General features: G+C 37.2%; 1 protein-coding gene across 3 annotated transcripts in view; it reads right to left on the reverse strand.

The window, feature by feature from the left end:
- Positions 1–25,848, reverse strand: part of CADM2 (cell adhesion molecule 2) — a 1,062,630-nt gene that overhangs the window by 112,235 nt on the left and 924,547 nt on the right. For all 3 annotated transcript variants that reach the window (XM_038581190.1, XM_038581189.1, XM_038581191.1), the window contains one exon: positions 4,822–4,912. In XM_038581190.1, the coding sequence (XP_038437118.1) occupies positions 4,822–4,912 (91 nt within the window). The remainder of the gene's footprint in view (positions 1–4,821; positions 4,913–25,848) is intronic.

Raw genomic sequence — 25,848 nt, forward strand, 5'->3', positions numbered from 1 at the left:
AACTCTTTCTTTGTACAGAACAGGGCATGTTATGTGGGATGTAATTATATATACTCGATTTATGCCAAGACAGGAGAAAAATTGTGGTTACCAGAAGGTAAAATAGTAAGTAAAACATAAGCATCATGCTGGATATACAGAAAAGTTTATCGATACCTATGATTATTTTATTTTATAGATTAAATGCCAAATCACACATTGATTTGTCTGAAAATGTCCCATAGCTTTTCTGAAGTAAATTTCCAGAGTGTTAAACACTTGATTAAAATGAATGATGATTCTTTAGCTCTATCACGTGGGGGCAACCTCACACCTTCTAAGGTCACGACTTTACTGTAATGTAACAGCTTTTTTCTTTCTCTATTCCTATAAATGGAGAATGCTGCTGCCTGAAAGCTGTCTGGGAATTCAGCCAAAGAAAGAGAAGGTTGCAAAAACTCTGGGGACTTAAAAGAAAAGTGGTTGGCATTAGCTCTGTCCTCACTCTAAACTTAAATTAAAACAATAGACAGACATGTACAGTAATCTCTCTTTTAAGAAAAGAATACAATGCCTCCACAGTAATGTCAAGTGGAACAATTTGGTCCTGGCCCAAGTTATGCAGCTGTTCCACAGGAAAATAGCAAAAGGCTTCAGTCCAGAGCAGACAAATAAGGCATGATTGTTCCTAAACAGTCACTGGGGTCCTCACATTTAGAACAAGGAAAACAACGTTAGCATACAGGAGGGCAGGTTAGGAGCATGAGTCTCAGTGCACGTTGAACCAGGCCATCGGTTTATGATTTATACAAAAGACAGTGGTATTATTTTGCCTATAATCAGGATGCCTGATAAGTGTGAATAGGTCATTCTTTAGGAAATTATGTATCGGTCAAATACTTTTTAAGAAACAATGAAGATTTGATCATGGATTAAAGTTACAAGATGAAAAGGAATCACATATCTGTTATCCATTTCTGACTTTCACTGGCTCATTCAAGGTGGATCTGGCAAATGGGAAAGATGGTAGAAATTAAGTGTTTCGATAGCCCATCAGAAGCTAAGCCACGGTGTTGCTTCTCAGTGGTTTCAAAATAACAAAATGGGGAATCAGGTGTAATAGCTGCAAAGTAATAGAGCAGAACATTGACAGTGATTATCAGAGTAAGACAGGAAATTTGAACCCGCCCACGGGATATATGTGATATCACATGCCTCATTTTCACTCCTGTTCTTCAGGCTTTTTTTTTATCCTATCTTAAAATATAGACAATGGTTCTATTATTTTTTTAAAACTTCGGCTTGATATACAATTTTTTTCTCATTCCTTCCCACTTTTCATGATTCATTTCTGAAATGGATGGTCTTTCCATTTTCTTTATTTCCCCACCACCTACTAATTCCCTGATTAATCTATTTGAATTTGCCTTCTGTTCTCTTTGCTCTAGTGAGATGGTTTTCTTTATGATCAGTAAGATTTCCTTCTGGGAAAATCCAACGATTTCTTTTAGGTCTTCCCTTGTTTTTTTTGTCCTATCTGCCTCATCTGGCACTGTTTGAGACACAATAAAACTAAAGAGAGACTAGGAATTACACTGTCTTGAAAGAGGTTAATGCTTTCATTTACGAGAAATGATACTTTGAAAATGCAGAAGAGTGGATTTTAAGATGATTAGGAAAAACACCAGAGAAACAGTGGTCTAGAGACAGGAAGGAATCAAAGGAGTTGGCTATTTTCTCTAATGTTAATGGCCTGGCAATCTACAAGGAAAGAAAATGATAAAAAAAAAAAAAAGGAAATTGCAAATGAATACACAAGAGAATCAGTTAATACACATTTATTTGTAGACTGACATACAGAATATAACAATGGGAACTATATGGATAAAGACAGACTATAAAGACCGTTTTAACCCTTATGGAGCTTATAAGGTAACCGCCAGAAGATATTATGCCTATTAGAGATTTTTTTTAAATATGGTTATAACCTCCTACTAGAAATGGTCAGTTTGTTAGGAATTTAGCAAGTTCCCAGAAAGGGCACAGATAAAGAAAATAGCCTGATCAAAGAGGGTGGCAACAGTAAAATATTTCTTGAGACTAGCCAGTTCTTCACCTTCAGGCTCCAGGGGTTCATCTTCAGGACTAGACATCATTGCAGGGATGCAATGAAAACTAGAAAACTTCTAGTTTTTCAAAAGTTACTTTGGCTAAGATAAGTGACAATTTAAACTCAGCAATTGAAGTAGCAGAAAATAGCTGAAAGAATGTAAGTTTGGGGCAATGATTGAACTGACTGTAAATCCCGAGTCATCTGTTTTAAAACTAGACGAATAAAGGAAATTTGGTGAACATTGTTGAGATTTAGTTTTCTTTTCCATCAAATAAAGAGTCTTTCTTATCCCCTTTATCTATTTCCAAAGTGATATTAGGATCTTTCTGACAAAGGTAATATTTTCTATTTCCTAAACTTCTGGAACATTTGTATTCTTTTTTAAAAAAGATTTTATTTATTCATGAGAGACACACAGAGAGAGACAGAGACACAGGCAGAGGGAGAAGCAGGCTCCCTGCAGGAAGCCTGATGTGGGACTCGATCCCGGATCCTGGAATCACAACCAGAGCCAGAGGCAGATGCTCAACCACTGAGCCCCCCAGGAGCCCCGTAGTCTTAAATGAAATAAACAAATGAGAGAGCCCTGTACTTTTCATTCATCTGCAGTGCAGAAGAGTATTACACATCCAAGCTTATTTCTAGGTAGCTGATACAGAGACCCACGATAAAACACATCTATTCAACCACATTTGAGCTGAGAAAAATGACTACCTAGAAACCTAGTTACATAGATCTCACGAACTGATTATTCACATAAATTAAATGCTGTTTCTGCTGGTGGGAGTAGATATGGAAGCAAACAGTAGATCATTGACAGGTAATTGGAGACTATTTTAGCAGGGACATATTTGATTCCAAGCATTCTAATATTATATTTCCCATCCTCATCTAATTGTATAAGTTATACACATATTCCAAGTGTACACATATGTTCTTTGGGCAGATTAATGAAGAAAAGGAAAAGCAAAACTCCTATGCCCTAATCCTGATCATGTTCCTTCATGTCCCATATGCTGACCTCTGAGATTATGAGGAGGAAGAAAAACAAAAAAATAAAACAACAACAGAAGCAGAGAGAGAGAGAGAGAAGGAAGGAAGGAAGGAAGGAAGGAAGGAAGGAAGGAAGGAAGGAAGGAAGGAAGGAAGGAAGGAAGGAAGGAAGGAGAAGAAGAAGAAGAAGAAGGAGGAGGAGGAGGAGGAGGAGGAGGAGGAGGAGGAGGAGGAGGAGACGACTACCATGGAAATAATAAGGGAAAGCAACAGGAATGAAGAGAGAAGGTAAAGTTAGAAAAGAAATTCTGTTGTTAGATACACAGAGTCAGGACTAAAGAAATTAGGATTTAAGGGTGTCTAAAACTGACTCGAGTCTATTACACTTCCTTCTCTAGTTAAAAGTACTGAACTTGTAGCCAAAAGCTCTTGTTGCAGCTATGATACCCAAAAGCGCTGCCACATTCAGCATACTGCAGTTAGCAAATGTTTTCTATAAACAATTTAAGCTTATTAGAAGGTAAGAACTAGGGAAGTGAATTGCCCAGCAAAATGTAGTTAAGCGACTATGAACAAGTTTGTTCCTTTCAAGGTATGAGAATGCCTTCAATGCTTCTTAAATGATAGAAGAAAAATAATGGGTTAATTTACTGAATGTTCTTTAAATCAACATATTTGTATCTTTAGAAAATAATTACTGGAAGAGAGGAAAGTTTTAAAATACCAAAACTTTCATAAAGAAAGTGTGAATTCACTTAGTGTGTTAAAATTATAATAGCATATAACTGGGGAAGTAGAAATTTCAGGTTTCTGCCTTAAAATTCTTTTAGAAAAATTCCTCATGGGATAATAAGAAATCTACACTTAAATAACAAATGTTATTAGAAATAACTTTTTCATAATTTAACTTGATTTATGCAGAAGATATCCCATATAGTTATTTATGGAAGACAATTAAATTCCTCCTACTAATATTTAAACAAAATGCAAATCAATTGGAAGCTTTTAAAAAAGTCAAATTATTTTCAGCTCAACCTAGACTGTTACTATATTAGAAAGATCAAATGGCTGTCAAATAGTCTTTGAGTAATCATATTTGGGTAATCCACTCTTGAATTTTGCATAAAATTAGATTTTCCATGAGTTTGTTGTTTATATACATGAAGGTCAGAAAGTAAAATTTTAAAGTTGAAGTGACATTAGAATCTATATATTCTAATAATGAAATTACTTTACAATTGAATATATTGAAGCATCTCACATTCACAAATTATGACTCATGGGGGATACGTTTGAAATGTAGATGTGATTCCCCTTATTATGAAAATGATTTCCCATTTAGTCTTAAAACTTGGGGATATTTTGAGGATGCTTCAAAATTTTCAAATATTTTCATGGGCAGAGTAAGTTCAGCAATGTGTAACATCTATCAATCTTATGATGTAAACACTGACTGATTCAGCCCACTTTCCTTTCAGGTTGATTATCTTACTAGAGATAAAAGGGGAAAAAAAATCACAGCTGGAAACCTTCCCAGAAACTTCACGGAGATGACAAAGTAAAAGACCAATCTTCCACAGATACTTAATGAAGACATGGTTCAGGGGATTTCTGTTCTAGAGATCATTTTGCCCACCAAGAAAAGACAAAAGCAGTGGATTTCTGAAGCTAAAGCCTAAAATCAAAGCAGTATGAGAGAAAAAGTGAAACAGTTTAGTGCTCATTAAATCACTTACAGTGGTTTTCCTTTGGATTCACAAGTCAAAATTAATGGCTGTCCTTCTTGTGGAAAAGGAGTTGATGGTATAATCTTGACTGATGGTGTATCTAGAAAAAAAAATGAAAAGGAATATTAAGAAAGTTCACTAAATACACATAAAATATATATTTAATAATTGTATATCATGGTTTATGTTCAGGCTTTTTCTTAGTATTTTGCACATTTACAAGGGATTTCTTAAATTTGGTGAAACCGAATATACAATTATAAGAAGCTACCACCCTATCTATGAAAAGCTAACAAAAATATATCTGAATATCTTATGAGCATCACTGTTGTATTATTTCTGAAATCTGAATAGAAAAGTGAAATTGCAAAAAGTGGTTCAGATGAATATCAAGCATTTCATACAATTGTTTCTTCAACTATTTATAGATGGCTATGAATACTATTATGGACTGAATGCATTTATGTACATTTGAATAACAACACTATTTCTGTCGCAGGAATACCAGGACTCACAATAAAGAACTCTTAAAGAACTCAGGATCAACTATGGTTTCATAAGCATTATGAAGAATCTTTTTGAAAATGCAATAATGCAGGACTTAGCACATGTTGCTTGCTTGTTAGCAAATGTTTAAATATTTAAAATATTGCTAAAAGTTAACTTCTTGTTATATATGCTGCAATATAATTGTTATAATTGTTATTATTTTTTATTTTGTTATTTAGTATTTTTTATTTTGCTATAATTTCCATTTAACAATAAAATCATCCTTGGTGAAAGAGATTTCAAAAATACTTGAAGATATTTATAACTTCCATGCCATATAATACAATTTAATCAACAAAAACACCTATTTCATAGAAGAAATGGAAAATAAACTTAAAAAAAAAAAAGACAGTGTAAACATGCTCATTGCTTTATGAGACTTTGCTGGTCCTGGCATTGTGTAGCCACACAACATGGAATTCCAGTCCATGTGGAATCGCCTCCTGCTCTTACCTGTGCATACTCAATAATAAACAAAATAGGCTCTAAATGCTCCAGATCATCACAATCATTTCCACCCTTCCCCTAGCTGTGATAGAAGAACTAAACCATTCTGCAGTTATACCCACTCTCTGATTTTGGACCAATTAAACAAGCTTCTATCAACAATGTAATTTTCAGGTTACTTTTAGGTTACTTCAGGAAAATATTCAGATTTGTCATATATCAACAGTAAACCATGATCGTGTGGAACCTTATATCATACTTATAAATTATTTATAGGTTTTATTTTTAAAAAAATATTTTACTTATTTATTCATGAGAGACACAGAGAGAGAGAGAGAGGCAGAGATACGGCAGAGGGAGAAGCAGTCTCCATGCAGGGAGCTCGATCTGGGACTTGATCCCGGGTCTCTAGGATCACACCCTGGGCTGAAGGCAGGAGCTAAACTGCTGAGCCACCCAGGCTGCCCAATTTATAGGTTTTAAATACATTATTTTTCAATCCTTTGAGCAAGAAAACACATTCTTGATAACCAACAATAATATCCTGGTTGCAAATGGGCATTTACCATTAAATAATTTCAGTGTGAAATAACCCAAGGAGAAAAATGAAGAAATATGACACAATTCATCATACTTTTTTAATTAGTAGGAAAAAATAATTTAATAAAGGATTAAATTTTACTTCAGTAATTTTTCGATTATCACCATAACATTTATGGAATCAGTTATTGACTAGGATGATTGCATAATTTTTTCTTCAAAACATAACATTTCAAAAAGTGAAGATGAAATGTCAACAATTATGCAAAATAACAAGTGTGAGCCAGAATATTCTGGAAGATGAGGTCTATTGTCTTTTGAACTTTGACCATATATGTATATAGCCAAACGTAATTTCATCCTTATAAACAAAAAGCAAGTTTCAGTTCCAGAGGAAAAAAGTTGGAGAAAAAATATCAGAAACTGTGATTTCAGGAAAGAGAGTTGTGTCTGATTTGGGTGTCTGTGATGGTTAATTTTATGTGTCAACTTGACTATACCTTGGGGGTGACCAGACACTTGCCTAAACACCATTCTGCATATTTCAGTGGGAGTATTTTTGTAAGAGATCAATATTTTTTAAAGACTTTATTGATTGATTGATTTAGAGAGTGCAAGCAGGAGGAGAAGCAGAGGGAGAGAATCTTAAGCAGCCTCCACATCCAGCATTGAGCCTAATGTGAGGCCTAATCTCATGACCCTGAGATCATGACCTGAGCTGAAAACAAGAAATGGACATTTAACCCACTCCACTACCCAGGTGCCAGTGTAAGAGATCAGTGTTTAAATCAGTAGACTGAGTGAAACAGATTGTTATCCCTGATGTGGGTGAGCCTTGTCAGATGAGTTGAAGGCCTGGATAAGAAACAAAACAAAACAACAAAACAAAACAAAAAAACAAACTGATCCTTCCCCAAATAGGGGAGAGTTCTTCCTGTCTGGTGGCCTTCATGCTAGAAGATCAGTTTTTTGTTGTTGTTGTTGTTTCCTGTTTTGAACTCAAACTGGAACTAAATCATCAGCTCTTCTGGATTTCTAGCTTAGCAACTCAGCTTGCAGGTCTTGGGATTTATAGCCTCCATACCTGTGTGAGCCAATTCCTTATAATAAATCTCTCTTTCTATGTATACATTTTATTAGTTTTGTTTCTTGGGAGAACCCTGACAAATACAGAAACCTAACAAACAGACCCTGAGACATGTGTTTAATAGGTGTGATATTAGGAAGGATTGAAAAGTGAGTCAGGAAAAGAAGGAAGTAAATAAAGAATGTTCTTTTGGGCAGATTACACAGTGAGCAACTAGGATTCAATTCTGCTATGGAACTCTGAAATACAATGTGGGGCATGCCTCAGAGCTATGTTATTTGATGAGCAAGGGACAGGAGTATGTAGGGAATATTTACCAATTTTCATTAGTGTTTGATTGAGGATTACTCTGGAGGGAGGGGAAATATTATTTCCCTGGCACGCTGAGTCTACTCAGTGCACAGAAATGGTGTATTCCAAAGGGATATGGGCAAGTCAGCCCTAGTATCTGCTTCAGTAAAGTGAAATATGTACAATGGCAGGTAGCTGTTAGAACAGAGGGAAACAGAATATGGCCCAATTTCTCTTAGCTCTGCTGGGTTCTGTTTAAGCAATTTATTACAGGTGAGAATTCATATAATAAATTGTCTCCTGAAGCATGATTCAGGATTCCTTTTATATCCAAAATACAGAATTTTAATTATAAGAAAATGCTAAAGCAGATAATACGTTATACATGTATTTCTATGGAACTTTTGGGGAGATCGCCAAATAACCTCTAGAGTAACCAAAATCAAGGGATATAATACAATGCTCTTATTTTACTTGGGAATTACTCAAAATGTTGATCAGTTTCTATGCCTATGAAGTATGTTTGCTAGGTTTAACAACCCCTCTCTGTGTTTTCCCTACTATCCACATGTTTCTGAGTCAACTTATATCTCTGGCTACTCTTTCTCAGGTTCTGTTGAGTTGTCCTTTTGCATTTAGTCTGTAAATACTGAAATCACCAAGAGTGGAATTCATGATCTGTTCTCACCTTAATTCTGGCTGGGTCCTTTAAGCCACACCCATCTCTTCAGTTTCTACTTACTAACTAATCATTCTCAGGTTTATATCCTAGGGGCAGCTCTGTACCACAAGCTACACTTACATATATGCAGCACCCATCTGACATGTCCCCTCGCATGTCTAAAAGACAAGGTGCCTTCACTATGTCCAAAGTGAACTCAAGCCCTCCAATCCTTCCCTCCATGTTCTTCATCCAGCCATCTCTAGTCCTATAGATACTACCAGCCTCCATCCACCTTCATACACCAGACATCTCCTGTTTCCTTGTACTTCTCTCATCAATCAGTTAATCAAGTCTGGTTGATCTCCATCCTGAATAGTTTTCAAATCTACTCATTTCTTACTTATAGCTCCACAATTACTTCTTTTATCTCATTTACTGCAATAGTGAGTGCCCTCTCTCTCATGTCAGTTTTTGCTCCCCTAAAATTTGACTCTTAGAACTAAACAAAGTTGTCTTCTCAAAGCATAAATCTGATAGGGGCACCTGGGTGGCTCAGTCAGTTGAGCATCTAACTCTTGATTTCACCTCAAGTCACTATTCCACAGTCGTAAGATGGAGCCCAGGTTGAGTTCATACTGCATGTGAAGCCTGCTTGGAATTCCTTCCCCCTCTCTCTGCCCTTCCCATGCTCATGCTGTCTCTTTCTACAATAAATAAATAAAATCTTAAAACACACACACATACACAAACACATAAAACTGAGAAATCAATGTTCTGGTTAAAACTCTGAATGGTTAATTTTTGCTTTTAAGACTAAAAGCAAAACCATTGTGTTGCCTATAGGTCTCATGTGATCTTTACACTTCTTTACTCTCTTGCATTTTTCTTTTTGAAAGATTTTAGTTATTTATTTGAAAGATAGAGCAAGCATGAGCAGGGGGAGGGGAAAAAGCAGACTCCCCACTGAGCAGGGAGCCCAAGGTATATCTCCATCCCAGAACCCCAGGATCATGGCCTGAGCCAAAGGCAGACACTTAACCAACTGAGCCGCCCAGTGGCTTCTGTTTGCCATCCTTTTGTGTGAGGTGGAGAGAGTCATAGCTGAGGGTGTAGAAGGCCTAGACATGGCCCAGCCCAGTGTTTGTGGTTCTGGCTGCACTTTAGAAACACTTGTGTGTGTTTCACGACTAACAATGCTCAGGCTTGTCCCCAGAGCCTCTGGGTCAGCTGGGGAGGGGGGTGTGGTGGGATGCCCCCTCCTTGACCACAAAGCCAAGGCAAAGACCCCTCTTCTACAGAAAATGGTATTGTGCAACAGATCATAAAGCATCCAGGCAAAAATGGAGGGGAAGAGTGAGAGAGAGAGACACATGGCAAGCACCAATTAATATGAATATCATGTTGGGGATCCCTGGGTGGCTCAGCGGTTTCGCGCCTGTCTTTGGCCCAGGGCGTGATCCTGGAGTCCCGGGATCGAGTCCTGCGTCGGGCTCCCTGCATGGAGCCTGCTTCTCCCTCTGCCTGCATCTCTGCCTCTCTCTCTCTATGTCTATCATAAATAAATAAATAAAAATAAATCTTAAAAAAATATGAATATCATGTTAATTTCCTGGATTTTGTGATATCCAGGATATTTGAGGCTTTTTGAAATTTGTAGCTTGTGATTTTATTTTCTCACTCCACATATTCACTTTCGTACCTAATTATGTGTTCTTTTTCTTACAGAAAGACTCCCAGCATTGTTTAAGGATTATTCCCCACAAGACTTGGATCTATCCCTTGGCTATAGGCTTACTTAGGTTCAGATAAACTTTTGGTAAGAATATTTCATAGTTCCACATCACATGATTGCTTCTATAATGCCGGGTGTCTCACATTTAGTGACCAAGCATTTAAGGTGGTGATGGCCATACCTGTCCTGTGTAAAGGTCCACTTTTCCCCATTGCAATTAGCAAGCAAGCAGAGAAGTAGTAGGTTCCTCCGCACCTATTCTGTCTCCTAACTTTTCATGGAATGGCTTTAACATCCACGGACAAATCTTTCCTGAATCAGTTCTTCCACCAAGAGTTGCAAATGCTAATTTTATAATTGTTTCATTAATTTTGCCTTTATTGACTGGAATTCTTCTATGAAGAAAGCCTTCCTTCATCAATTTCACAGGTGATTTCAATGTTGACTGATCAGTTTAGAAGTATTGACTCAGTCCAAAAGACCCATTTACAGGTGACAAATACTGAGATTCAGGGAGGTAAAAAGAATCTTCAATTCCCAGGATTTCTTTAAAATATTTATTTTAGTAATTAAAACTACCATGTAAATGTATTTTTCTGTACTATCTTTTTTACATATCAAAACAAATGGAAGATTTTTTAAGAAGTGTCACAATACACAATATATAAATGATTTTATAAAATAATCTTAAATGTGTGCATTTATTAGCCTATTAATCTTCTTACTAATCAAAGTATAAATTGGAATGAGAAAGTAAATACTGCATAATCCACACATTTTATTGCATGCCTTTGCCAAGTTATCTATTCAGAATTATTAAAACAGGTTTTTTGTTCTTGTTTATATTTCTTAAGTTATTCGTAGATTTTTCATTGTAGTTCCTCATTTCAAAAGGATTGGAAGGGATCCCTGGGTGGCCCAGCGGTTTAGCGCCTGCCTTTGGCCCAGGGCACGATCCTGGAGACCCGGGATCGAATCCCATGTCAGGCTCCCTGCATGGAGCCTGCTTCTCCCTCTGCCTGTGTCTCTGCCTCTCTCTCTCTCTCTATCTCTGTGTGCGACTATCATAAATAAAAAAATTTAAAAAAAAAAGGATTGGGAGTATTTTTTTTTTAACCAAAGTTTACTTAAGTAGTAATTCCAGGTTTGCTTTGGAAATAATCTATTTTCCAGTCTAAGTGAAAATGCAAGTGAATAGTCTTGCATTTCATTCTGTTCCAATTCTTCACAAAACAGAATGACATTCTTTCTTCAGTAATTTGTGGATCTGTATATTATTTTCAAATCACTAACATAATGCATTGTATTGTACCAATTAATGACAGTAAAAAAAGGGGGTTAGTAAAGATGCATTATTATTATTATGAATTTATGCTAGCTTTGTCTTATGTTACTCATTTTTTAAAAAGTAACAATTTCCAGTCTGTTTTAAAATTTTTCAAGTACATCAACTCTTACAACACCATATTTATTGAACATAATTGTTCGCATAGAATCATATATATTATATAAAATATACAATGTTTATAACATAATAATATAAAAACACACAAATGCCAAAGAACAGTAAACATTTGGTCTAAATTATTTCATTATACAGGATATATACTGTTATTATAAAACACTGCACTTAATAAAATACATGTATTTTTACATGGCTGCTTCATTCACTACATTTTGAGCATTCACAATCCAAGATCTTAACCTATTTAATAGTATATTGTCAGATCCTACCAAAATGACTTAAATGTAAGAGTTCTTTAAATGTTGAATGAATAACTGAATGAGTTGCTTCCTATTTCTCTCAAAATGCAAGCAAATGAGAAAGTTTTGCATAAGAATATAGAAAATAGGGATATATTCATTTTTCCACAGTTTTTCAGTGCTTACTAGCACTGAAAATATGTAGCTACTTTATTTTTTTGTAGCTACTTTAAAAACACAATGTTTCCTTTCTAAGGCTTTTGTAGGAAAAATATCACTCTATAAAATCTATTTTTAGAATTATTAAAATGTGAAAGGAAAACACACTTTAGTTTTAAGTGTTACCTCTTTTACTTATCTGACAAATTCTGGGTTTCATTTAGAAGCAAGCAAAATTACTATCAAGAGACAGATTGATGCACAAATTATTCTTTTTTTATTCAAAATTTTAAAAGCTTTATGAACTTGGCAGTAAGGACACCTCCAGTTTTATTTGAACAAATCAGGATTTGAATCAAAGTAAAGATATTGATCCAGTGAAATGGATTTTCTATATCCTTAATAAAGATTTTAGAAAGGAGAAAAGATCAGTGATGCAGCTACTATTAAACCACCTAATGGGCAATCTTGAACACATACACTCTTAAAGTATTTAGCGTCAGGGGTTCAACATGTATACATCACTAAGGACTCTGTATGTGAATAAAAAGAAGTGTTAAATCAAATATTTTACCAATAAAAAAGAAAAAAAAACCATCTTACCTCTTCCATATCAAAGAAATACGAAAGAAACTTAAGATTATATAATACAACAGCTTGTTACAGATGGTGAAAAAATTGCTCAATAAGAGAAGCAATCATAAACTAACATAAACTATTAGCTTACTGTACCATCCCATATTGTATAATATATTGAGAGAGGAAAGGTGGTTTATAACTTAAAACAACAGTCAGTTGCATTGGCATGGACAGTCAGCCCATGGCATTATATGGATCTTTGGTTAAAAGCAAAATATTATTTTGGGCATTTTATGTGTTCATAAAAGTTATTTCTTATGAATACTCCAAAATAATTCATTTAACATTTATTATTTTTTAAGATTTTATTTATTTATTCATGAGAGACATAGAGAGAGAGAAAGGCAGAGACACAGGCAGAGGGAGAAGAAGGCTTCCTGTGGTGAGCCTGGTGTGGGACTCCATCCCAGGACCCCAGGATCGCACCCTGAGCTGAAGGCATATGCTCAACCACTGAGCCACCCGGGCATCCCTCATTTAACATTTACATAGTTCCTAAAACATATGAAGCATAGTAGTATCACCCATTTTTGTCCATTATCCATTATTTTATCCATTATATTATCCATTATAATATTGTACATTATAAGATTCACACTGTAACACCTAAAGTTGGTGTTAGTTAGCATCTTCATAAAGATGCTACGGAGTGTTTAGCATATTCTTAGAAAAGCAAACTCATCAGAGCAGAGATTATGTCTACCTTGTTCACTGGTCTATCCTTGGTTCTAGAATAAATCCTGACCCTCAATTAAATATTTGGTGAAAAAATGAATAATAGATTTTAATAATATTTTCCAACCACTAATGTGTTTTAAAATCAAATTTATTTGTCACAGCTATCTTCTAATAATAATTAGAAGATAGAGTTACCATATATTTGGTAAATAATATCCATTATTGTAAATATTCTGCATGTATTGGCTCATCGAACTCCCTTATACAGCATACGAGATAGGTTCTGCTGTTGACCTATTGTATAGAACATGAAAGTGAGACTCAGAGGAATCACTGACCCTAGTCACACAATCATACATCACTTATGCAGTTTGAAGCTCAATCTCCCATCTTAACATCTTATACGTCAACAAGCTTGTGTTTCCTGTTCCCTTTGAGATGACACTAGGAATTGGTGCTTTTTGTAGTTATTTCCGTGTCTTCTTTATTTCTTTTAAAGATTTTATTTATTTATTCTTGAGAGAGAGATAGAGAGAGAGAAAAGCAGAGACACAGGCAGAGGGAAGAGCAGGCTCCATGCAGGGAGCCTGACATGGGACTCGATTCCGGGTCTCCAGGATCATGCCCTGGGCCAAGGCAGGTCCTAAACAGCTGAGCTGCTGGGCTGGCCCTGTCCTCTATTCTTTAAAATCAACTCTTTATCCATCTGGTTGAATTGGAAACTGGCAAAAGATTTGCTTTGATTCTATATGATCTGCAAGTTATAAAACCTATCTGGCAATGTTACTGAATTCTATGTACAAATCATCTCTTTTATTTCTAAAAAAAAAAAAAAAAAAAAAAAAAAAACCTCTTACATCTCCCTCTCACAATCGCTTCAACAGATGAAAATATTCTTTTGGGTGAAGGTGGTAAAAGCCACTCTGGAAAACTGTGTGGAGGTTCCTCAAAGAGTTAAAAATAGACCTGCCCTATGACCCAGCAATTGCACTGTTGGGGATTTACCCCAAAGATTCAGATGCAATGAAACGCCGGGACACCTGCACCCCGATGTTTATAGCAGCAATGTCCACAATAGCCAAACTGTGGAAGGAGCCTCGGTGTCCATCGAAAGATGATGGATAAAGAAGCTGTGGTCTATGTATACAATGGAATATTCCTCAGCCATTATAAGTGACAAATACCCACCATTTGCTTCAACGTGGATGGAACTGGAGGGTATTATGCTGAGTGAAGTAAGTCAATCGGAGAAGGACAAACATTGTATGTTCTCATTCATTTGGGGAATATAAATAATAGTGAAAGGGAATATAAGGGAAGGGAGAAGAAATGTGTGAGAAATATCAGAAAGGGAGACAGAACGTAAAGACTGCTAACTCTGGGAAACGAACTAGGGGTGGTAGAAGGGGAGGAGGGTGGGGGGTGGGAGTGAATGGGTGACGGGCACTGGGGGTTATTCTGTATGTTAGTAAATTGAACACCAATAAAAAATAAATTAAAAAAAGAAAAAAAAAAGTGCAGATTTCCAGTTACTAGATTTTTAAATTCTAAAGATGTAATGTATAGCACGATGCCTATAGTTAACAATACCATATGTGTATTTGAAAATTGCTAGGAGAACAGATCTTAAAAGTTCTCATCACAAGATCTGGGAGACAAAGATAAATTCAGTTAGGTTATAGCTTCAACACTGGAATGGATTATTTAGGAAAAGGCATCAGAAAGGCCACTTGTTAAATATCATGACTACATAGGAAATTTTGACACTTCTGAAAGCTCAAAAAGCTCTAAATCATTGAAAGGACAAAATGAAAAATCAGTACTCATTGTGTTTCTAAATATTTTTAAGTTGTTTGTGTTGTTAATCCTATTTTAAAGAAAATTTATGGGTATCCCTGGGTGGCTTGGCAGTTGAGCGCCTGCCTTTGGCCCAGGGAGTAATCCTGGAGTCCCGAATTTGAGTCCCACATCAGGCTTCTGCATGGAGCCTGCTTCTCCCCCTGGCTGTGTCTCTGCCTCTCTCTCTCTGTCTGTCTCTCTCATGAATAAATAAATAATTTTTTTAAAGAAAATTTATTAAAGTCACCATTTATAGAATTCATTACAGGGATAAACAATGAAATGAACATGTTAATGTGAAGTTGTTTATGTTTTATAAATATGTGATGGCCTAAACACTGAGTATTTATTTAACAAACATACATTAATAGACAACATATAGGTTAAGTCAAACATGATGACTTATATAAAACTATACAACTTAGTGTGGAAATTAATATCTTATTTCATGTTCATTAACCATTTAGTAACCTATCAAGTATGGTTTGTTTTATACATTATCTAATCTTTAAAATATCATCTTTTGGGGTGTCTAGGTCATCTGTTGGTGTTGGCTCAGGTCATGATCTCAGGTGGGGGATCAAGCCCCACGTGGGACTCCATGTTCAGCAGGGAGTCTACTTGATATTCTTGCTCTTCTGCCCCTCCCTTCATCATGCTCTCTCTCTCTCTTTCTCTCTAAATTAAATGAATAAATCCTTTAAAAAATAAAATGTCCCCTTTTATGTCTTTCTGGTAAATTTGATAAAGGTCAAAATCATCATCATCATTCATTCATCATCATCATCATCATCAATTTTAAAAAAACAATTTAAAAACAATTTAAAACAATTTTTAAAAACTACAATAATGGTCCTTACACTTAGTGTATATTTTGAAATATGTTTAAATTGAGAAAAATTTAAAAATTAAAAAATAGCTACATATTAATGGTAAACTGTATCCATGAAATTTGTCCTTTAGAATAAAAAGATTTTATTTGCATCTTTTATTAATGGAAAGAAATAATATTTGAAAGATATTTTTGTATATACATTGCTTGATTTAATTATTACAAACAAATTAAGTAATTACATTTTCCAGATCAGGAAATTAGGTTTAGCCTGAAAGTCACTTAGGGAAGCTTGAATTCCAACCTAGCCTTAACTGACTTCAGAATATGAACTTTAAAAAATCCAATATTGATTTTTAAGGTCACACTACATTTGAAATATATTTTCTTTAAAAGTTTCTACCTCACCCCAGTGGTTGTTAATATGTATTCGGACACCAAACACTATGGTCTTATAAAAGCATGGTTCATCCCTATATGGCACAGCCTACATACTGCCTCAAAGAATGGATAGACTCTGATCATCACTTGCTCATAAGCTCCAGTGTGATCATTCTACATTTTAACCAAAACCTAAATCACAAATTCTGAAATTGTAGGCACCACAAAGAAAACTAAAAGGTCTTTTGAAGGACAAAATAAAACTTGCTGCAATTCTGTATAATCACTAAAATCACTAGATTTGTTTTTTAAAATATAAATTTCCCTCCTAAAAGGGTATGCAAGCTACCCTTAGTATATTGTTAGAGTGCAACAGCCTCAATTTTAGTTGTTGAATTTCTTCTTGAAACAGTTCTATTTTTAGAGAAAATATTTCATGATTTGTGTCCTTTCTTAGAGATCCTCCAAAAAAAACAAAGAAAGAATTCACTTTTCAAAATAGATTTTAAGTTATTCTATCTTGCAATTATGATATGAAAACACTGGACTTTTTTGTAAGTCTAAGATACATTATGACATTATAATAGTGTTATATTTTCTGCAATGTGAAAAATCTTGCTACTTCAGCATTCTATTAATTCCTTCACCATGAACTTGACCTTAATTCACCAATTGTCCCCAACTATGCTGAAAGGAATGACATAATAAAAAAAAAATGGAAGTATGATGAAATCATCTAGAGGAGTGGTGTCCAATATAGTAACAATTAGTCACATGTGGCTAATTAAATTTCAATGTAAATTTATTATAATTAAATAAAGTTTAAAGCAAACTTCTTTAGTCACAAGATCTATATTTCAAGTACTTACTAGCTGCATGTAGCTAGACATTGGCTACGTACTATCTTGGCATAGATAAAAATATTACCCTCATCAGAGAAAATTCTATTAGACATCACTGGTGTAGAAAGATCATGTAAGAGTGATAAAAATCATCACTGATGCCTCATCCCTATTTACTTATAGGGTTTTTTAGGTTTCGTGTTTTCTTTCATGGTAGCACAAAAGAGACATGAAATATATATTTAAAAAAATCATTCTAGTTTTGTTTGCCTATTTGTTGGCTGCTTAGCTTTCATGATCAGTTGAGAATTCTGAATCATTCATTTTCTGTCCAGAATTGAACGAGAAGATTGAAGAGGAAGATATATCAAAATTATTAGACAGATCAGATGATAAATTCAGAAAGAAAACAAAACTCAAGGACCTAATGATGGTGAAGTAAAGTTGTCACTTATGAAATCCTAAATGAATTTTATTAAACTCAAAAATCAATAAGTAAACAATTTGTTTCTAAGGAAACAAAGGGAAGGACTTCATCACACAATATTTTGCAAAATATCTTTAAAGAGCAAAGATATTTTTACTCTTTGATTAAATTATGAGCTGTTAAAGATTTTACTGAGTATTTCATTTTGACAATGCAAGTGCAAGAAAAACCAGAAACAATAACTAAATAGGACACATTAGGGATATATTTGAAATCTGACTCAGGATTTAAAATACATTGTGTTCCAGGACCATACATGACAGTTATTGCCTATTTGGGGTATATATATCATCAAATCCAGAAAATATGACATAGAAATACAAATTTTCTATATTTAAATTTATTTATTTATTTATCTATGTATTTATTTATTTAGTATTTATTTCTTTTATTGGAGTTCAGTTTGCCAACACATAGCATAACACCCAGTGCTCATCCCATCAAGTGCCCCCCTCAGTGTCCGTCACCCAGTCACCCCCACCCCCGCCCACCTCCCTTTCCACCACCCCTTGTTCGTTTCCCAGAGAGTTAGGAGTCTCTCATGTTCTCTCTCCCTCTCTAATACTTCCCACTCATTTTCTCTCCCTTCTCTTTTATTCCCTTTCACTATTATTTATATTCCCCAAATGAATGAGACCATATAATGTTTGTCCTTCTCCAATTGACTTATTTTATTCAGCATAATACCCTCCAGTTCCATCCATGTCGAAGCAAATGGTGGGTATTTGTTGCTAATGGCTGAGTAATATTCCATTGTATATATAAACCACATCTTCATTATCCATTCATCTTTTGATGGAAACTGAGGCTCCTTCCACAGTTTGGCTATTGTGGACATTGTTGCTATAAACATTGGGGTGCAGGTGTCCCGGAGTTTCACTGCATCTGTATCTTTGGGGTAAATCCCCAGCAGGGCAATTGCTGGGTCAGGGCAGATCTATTTTTAACTCTTTGAGGAACCTCCACAGAGTTTTCCAGAGTGGCTGCGCCAGTTCACATTCCCACCAACAGTGCAAGAGGGTTCCCTTTTCTCCACATCCTCTCCAACATTTGTGGTTTCCTGCCTTGTTAATTTGCCCCATTCTCACTGGTGTGAGGTGGGATCTCATTGTGGTTTTGATTTGTATTTCCCTGATGGCAAGTGATGCGGAGCATTTTCTCATGTGCGTGTTGGCCATGTCTATGTCTTCCTCGGTGAGATTTCTCTTCATGTCTTTTGCCCATTTCATGATTGGATCATTTGTTTCTTTGCTGTTGAGTTTAATAAGTTCTTTATAGATCTTGGAAACTAGCCCTTTATCTGATAGGTTGTTTGCAAATTTCTTCTCCCATTCTGTAGGTTGTATTTTAGTTTTGTTGACTGTTTCTTTTGCTGTGCAAAAGCTTTTTATCTTGATGAAGTCCCAATAATTCATTTTTGCTTTTGTATCTCTTACCTTCGTGGATGTGTATCTTGCAAGAAGTTAATGTAGCCAAGTTCAAAAAGGGTGTTACCTGTGTTCTCCTCTAGGATTTTGATGGATTCGTGTCTCACATTTAGATCTTTCATCCATTTTGAGTTTATCTTTGTGTATGTTGTAAGAGAGTGGTCTAGTTTCATTCTTCTGCATGTGGATGTCCAATTTTCCCAGCACCATTCATTGAAGAGACTGTCTTTTTTCCAGTGGATAGTCTTTCCTGCTTTGTTGAATATTAGTTGACCATAAAGTTGAGGGCCTACTTCTGGATTCTTTATTCTGTTCCATTGATCTATGTGTCTGTTTTTGTGCCAGTACCACACTGTCTTGATGACCACAGCTTTGTAGTACAACCTGAAATCTGGCATTGTGATGCCCCCAGCTATGGTTTTCTTTTTTAATATTCCCCTGGCTATTCGGGATGTTTTCTGATTCCAGACAAACCTTAAGATGATTTGTTCCAACTCTCTGAAGAAAGTCCATGGTATTTTGATAGGGATTGCATTAAATGTGTAAATTGCCCTGGGTAGCATTGACATTTTCACAATATTAATTCTTCCAATCCATGAGCATGGAATATTTTCCATCTCTTTGTGTCTTCTGCAATTTCTTTCAGGATGTTCTGTAGTTTTTAGGGTAGAGATCCTTTACCTCTTTGGTTAGGTTTATTCCTAGGTATCTTATGCTTTTGGGTGCAATTGTAAATGGGATTGCCTCCTTAATTTCTCTTTCTTCAGTCTCTTTGTTAGTGTATAGAAACGCCACTGACTTCTGGGCATTGATTTTGTATCCTGCCACACTACCAAATTGCTGTATGAGTTCTAGCAATCTTGGGGTGGAGGCTTTTGGGTTTTCTATGTAGAGTATCATGTCATCTGCCAAGACAGAGAGTTTGACTTCTTCTTTGCCAATTTGAATGCCTTTGATTTCTTTTTGTTGTCTGATCGCTGAGGCAGGACTTCCAGTACTATGTTGAATAGCAGTGGTGAGAGTGGACATCCCTGTCTTGTTCCTGATCTTAGGGGAAAGGCTCCCATTGCTTCCCCATTGAGAATGATATTTGCTGTGGGCTTTTCATAGATGGCTTTTAAGATGTTGATGAATGTTCCCTCTATCCCTAACTCTGAAGAGTTCTGATCAGGAATGGATGCTGTATTTTGTCAAATGCTTTCTCTGCATCTATTGAGAGGATCATATGGTTCTTGTTTCTTCTCTTGTTGATATGATTTTTCTCATTGATTCCTTTATGAGTGTTGAACCAGCCTTGTGTCCCGGGGATAAATCCCACTTGGTCATAGTGAATAATCTTCTTAATGTATTGTTGGATCCTATTGGCTAGTATCTTGTTGAGAATTTTTGCATCCATGTTCATCAGGGATATTGGTCTGTAATTCTCCTTTTTGGTGGGGTCTTTGTCTGGTTTTGGAATTAAGGTGATGTTGGCCTCATAGAATGAGTTTGGAAGAATTCCATCTCTTTCTGTCTTTTTGAACAACTTTAGTAGAATAGGTATGGTTTCTTCTTTAAACGTTTGATAGAATTCCCATGGGAAGCCATCTGGCCCTGGACTTTTGTGTCTTGGGAGGTTTCTGATTACTGCTTCAAATTCCTCCCTGGTATTGGCCTGTTCAGGTTTTCTATTTCTTCTGTTCCAGTTTTGGTAGTTTGTTGCTTTCCAGGAATGTGTCCATTTCTTCTAGATTGCCTAATTTATTGGCATAAAGCTGCTCATAATTAGTTTTTAAGATCATTTGTATTTCCTTGGTATGGTAGTGATCTCTCCTTCCTCATTCATGATTTTATTATCTTGAGTCTTTTCTCTCTTCTTTTTAATAAGGGTGGCTAACGGTTTATCTATCTTATTAATTCTTTCAAAGAACCAACTCCTGGTTTTGTTGATCTGTTCCACAGTTCTTCTGGTCTCTATTTCATTGAGTTCTGCTCGAATCTTTATTAACTCTCTTCTTATGCTGGGTGTAGGATATTTGTTGTTTTTTCTCCAGCCCCTTTAGGTGCAAGGTTAGCTTTTGTATTTGAGTTCTTTCCAATTTTTGGATGGATACTTGTATTGTGATGTATTTCCCCTTCAGGACTGCTTTTGCTATATCCCAAATGTTTTGAATGGCTGTATCTTCATTTTCATTAGTTTCCATGATCTTTTAAATTCTTCTCTAATTTCCTGTTTGACCCTTTCATCTTTTATCAGGATGGTCCTTAACCTCCACGTGTTTGAAATCCTTCCAAACTTCTTGTTGTGATTTAGTTCTAATTTCAAAGCATTATTGTCTAAAAATATGCAGGGGATAATCCCAATCCTTTGGAATCGGTTAAGACCAGATTTGTGACCCAGTATGTGGTCTATTCTGGAGAAAGTTCCATGTGCCCTTGAGAAGAATGTGTATTCAGTTGAGTTTGGATGTAAAGTTCTATAGATATCTGTGTCCAGTGTATCAATTAAAGCTCTTGTTTCTTTGGAGATGTTGTGCTTAGAAAATCTGTCAATTGTAGAAGGTGCTGCATTCAAGTCACCAAATATATTATTATCTAGGTATATCTTAACTTTGGTTATTAATTGATTTATATACTTGGCAGCTCCCACATTGGGGGTATAAATATTGACGATTGTTAGGTCCTCTTGTTGGAAAGATCCTTTAAGTGTAATATACTGTCCCTCTTCATCTCTTACTACAGTCTTTGAGATGAACTTTAGTTTATCTGGGGGGAGGGGCAAGACGGCGAAAGAGTACGGTCCCCAGGTCACCTGTCCCCACCAAATTACCGAGATAACCTTCAATTCATCCTGAAAATCTACGAATTCGGCCTGAGATTTAAAGAGAGACCAGCTGGAATGCTGCAGTGAGTAGAGTTCGTGCTTCTATCAAGGTAGGAAGACGGGGAAAAAGAAATAAAGGCACAAAAGGCCTCCAAGGGGGAGGGGCCTGCGAGGAGCCGGGCTGAGGCCGGGGCGAGTGTCCCCAGAACAGGAGAGCCCCGACCCGGAGGAGCAGGAGCTGCACCGACCTTCCCGGGGGAAAGGGGCTCGCAGGGAGGTGGAGCAGGACCCAGGAGGGCGGGGATGCCCTCGGGCTCCCGGGGACACTAACAGACACTTGCGCCCCGGGAGAGTGCGCGGAGCTCCCTAAGGGCTGCAGCGCGCACGGGGGACCCGGAGCAGCTCGGGGGGCTCGGGGGCGGCTCCGCGGAGGGGGCTGCGGGGCGGGAGCAGCTCGGGGGGCTCGGGGGCGGCTCCGCGGAGGGGGCTGCGGGGGGGAGCAGCTCGGGGGGCTCGGGGGCGGCTCCGCGGAGGGGGCTGCGGGGCGGGAGCAGCTGGGGGGGGGCTCGGGGGCGGCTCCGCGGAGGGGGCTGCGGGGCGGGAACTCGAATCCAACAGCGCAGGCCCCGGAGCACAGGGCGCCGGGACACAGCCCAGGATCTGGCCTCCCCCCGGGACAGGCAGAGGCCGGGAGGGCCCAGGACAGCGAGGACGCTCCTGCCCCAGCTGAGCAGATCAGCGGCCCCGCCCGGAGCCTCCAGGCCCTGCAGACGCAGAGCTGCGGAGCTACTGCGGGGGCTGACTCCAGGGCTGCAGAGCTGGCCCCGCCACTGCGGTTGTTCTCCTGGGGCCTCACGGGGTGAACAACCCCACTCTGCCCTGCACCAGGCAGGGGCAGAGCAGCTCCCCCAAGTGCTAACACCTGAGAATCAGCACAGCAGGCCCCTCCCCCAGAAGACCAGCTAGAGGGACAAGTTCCAGGGGAGTCAAGGGACTTAAAGTACACAGAATCAGAAGATACTCCCCCGTTTTTTTTTTTTTGTTTTTTGTTTTGCTTTTTGATTTCTGTTTGCTTCCCCCACCCTTTTTTCCCCTTTCATTCTTTTTCTTTCTCTTTTTCTTCTATTATTTCTATTATTCTTCCTTTTTTTCTTTTTTCTTTTTCTCTTTTCTTTCCTTCTTTCTCTCCTCTCTTTATCTCCTTTTCCCAATACAACTTGTTTTTGGCCACTCCGCACTGAGCAAAATGACTAGAAGGAAAACCTCACCTCAAAAGAAAGAATCAGAAACAGTCCTCTCTCCCACAGAGTAACAAAATCTGGATTACAATTCAGTGTCAGAAAGCCAATTCAGAAGGACTATTATACAGCTACTGGTGGCTCTAGAAAAAAGCCTAAAGGACCAAAGAGACGTTATGACTGCAGAATTTAGATCCAATCAGGCAGAAATTAAAAATCAATTGAATGAGATACAATCCCAACTAGAAGTCCTAGCGACGAAGGTTAACGAGGTGGAAGAACGAGTGAGTGACGTAGAAGACAAGTTGATGGCAAAGAGGGCAACTGAGGAAAATGAGGAAATGAAGAAAATTAGAAAAACCATAATGCCTTGAAATTAGAACTAAATCACAACAAGAAGTTTGGAAGGACCTCAAACACGTGGAGGTTAGGACCCTCCTGCTAAAAGATGAAAGGGTCAACCAGGAAATTAAGGAAGAATTAAAAAGTTTCATGGAAACTAATGAGAATGAAGACACAACATTCAAAATCTTTGGGATGCAGCAAAAGCAGTCCTGAGGGGGAAATACATCGCAATACAAGCATCCATTCAAAAACTGGAAAGAACTCAAATACAAAAGCTAACCTTACACATAAAGGAGCTAAAGAAAAAACAGCAAATAGATCCTACACCCAGCAGAAGAAGAGAGTTAATAAAGATTTGAGCAGAACTCAATGAAATCGAGACCAGAAGAACTGTGGAACAGATCAACAAAACCAGAAGCTGGTTCTTTGAAAGAATTAATAAGATAGATAAACCATTAGCCACATTATTAAAAAGAAGAGAGAAAAGACTCAAGATAATAAAATCATGAATGAGAAAGGAGAGATCACTACCAACACCAAGGAAATACAAACGATTTTAAGAACATATTATGAACAGCTATACGCCAATAAATTAGGCAATCTAGAAGAAATGGACGCATTCCTGGAAAGCCACAAACTACCAAAACTGGAGCAGGAAGAAATAGAAAACCTGAACAGGCCAATAACCAGGGAGGAAATAGAAGCAGTCATCAAAAACCTCCCAAGACACAAGAGTCCAGGGCCAGATGGCTTCCCAGGGGAATTCTATCAAACGTTTAAAGAAGAAACCATACCCATTCTACTAAAGCTGTTTGGAAAGATAGAAAGGGATGGGGTACTTCCAAATTCGTTCTATGAGGCCAGCATCACCTTAATTCCAAAACTAGACAAAGACCCCACCAAAAAGGAGAATTATAGACCAATAACCCTGATGAACATGGATGCAAAAATTCTCAACAAGATACTAGCCAATCGGATCCAACAGTACATTAAGAAAATTATTCACCATGACCAAGTAGGATTTATCCCCGGGACACAAGGCTGGTTCAACACTCGTAAAACAATCAATGTGATTCATCATATCAGCAAGAGAAAAACCAAGAACCATGATTCTATCATTAGATGCAGAGAAAGCATTTGACAAAATACAGCATCCATTGCTGATCAAAACTCTTCAGAGTGTAGGGATAGAGGGAACATTCCTCAACATCTTAAAAGCCATCTATGAAAAGCCCACAGCAAATATCATTCTCAATGGGGAAGCACTCGGAGCCTTTCCCCTAAGATCAGGAACACCACAGGGATGTCCACTCTCTCCACTGCTATTCAACATAGTACTGGAAGTCCTGCCTCAGCGATCAGACAACAAAAAGACATTAAAGGCATTCAGATTGGCAAAGAAGAAGTCAAACTCTCTGTCTTTGGAGATGACATGATACTCTACATAGAGAATCCAAAAGACTCCACCCCAAGATTCGTAGAACTCATACAGCAATTTGGTAGTGTGGCAGGATACAAAATCAATGCCCAGAAATCAATGGCATTTCTATACACTAACAATGAGACTGAAGAAAGAGAAATTAAGGAGTCAATCCCATTTACAATTGCACCCAAAAGCATAAGATACCAAGGAATAAACCTAACCAAAGAAGTAAAGGATCTATACCCTAAAAAGTATAGAACACTTCTGAAAGAAATTGCAGAAGACACAAAGAGATGGAAAAATATTCGATGCTCATGGACTGGCAGAATTAATATTGTGAAAATGTCAATGTTACCCAGGGCAATATACACGTTTAATGCAATCCCTATCAAAATACCATGGACTCTCTTCAGAGAGTTGGGACAAATAATCTTCAGATTTGTGTGGAATCAGAAAAGACCCTGAATAGCCAGGGGAATTTTAAAAAAGAAAACCATATCTGGGGGCATCACAATGCCAGATTTCAGGTTGTACTACAAAGCTGTGGTCATCAAGACTGTGGTACTGGCACAAAAACAGACACATAGATCAGTGGAACAGAATAGAGAACCCAGAAGTGGACCCTGAATTTCATAGTCAACTAATATTCGATAAAGGAGGAAAGACTATCCTTTGGAAGAAAGACAGTCTCTTCAATAAATGGTGCTGGGAAAATTGGACATCCACATGCAGAAGAATGAAACTAGACCACTCTCTTGCACCATACACAAAGATACACTCAAAATGGATGAAAGATCTAAATGTGAGACAAGATTCCATCAAAATCCTAGAGGAGAACACAGGCAACACCCTTTTTGAACTCAGCCACAGTATCTTCTTGCAAGATACATCCACGAAGACAAAAGAAACAAAAGCAAAAATGAACTATT

The sequence above is a fragment of the Canis lupus genome, chromosome 31, assembly GCF_011100685.1.
Source record: "Canis lupus familiaris isolate Mischka breed German Shepherd chromosome 31, alternate assembly UU_Cfam_GSD_1.0, whole genome shotgun sequence".
NCBI classification, from domain to species: Eukaryota; Metazoa; Chordata; class Mammalia; order Carnivora; family Canidae; genus Canis; species Canis lupus.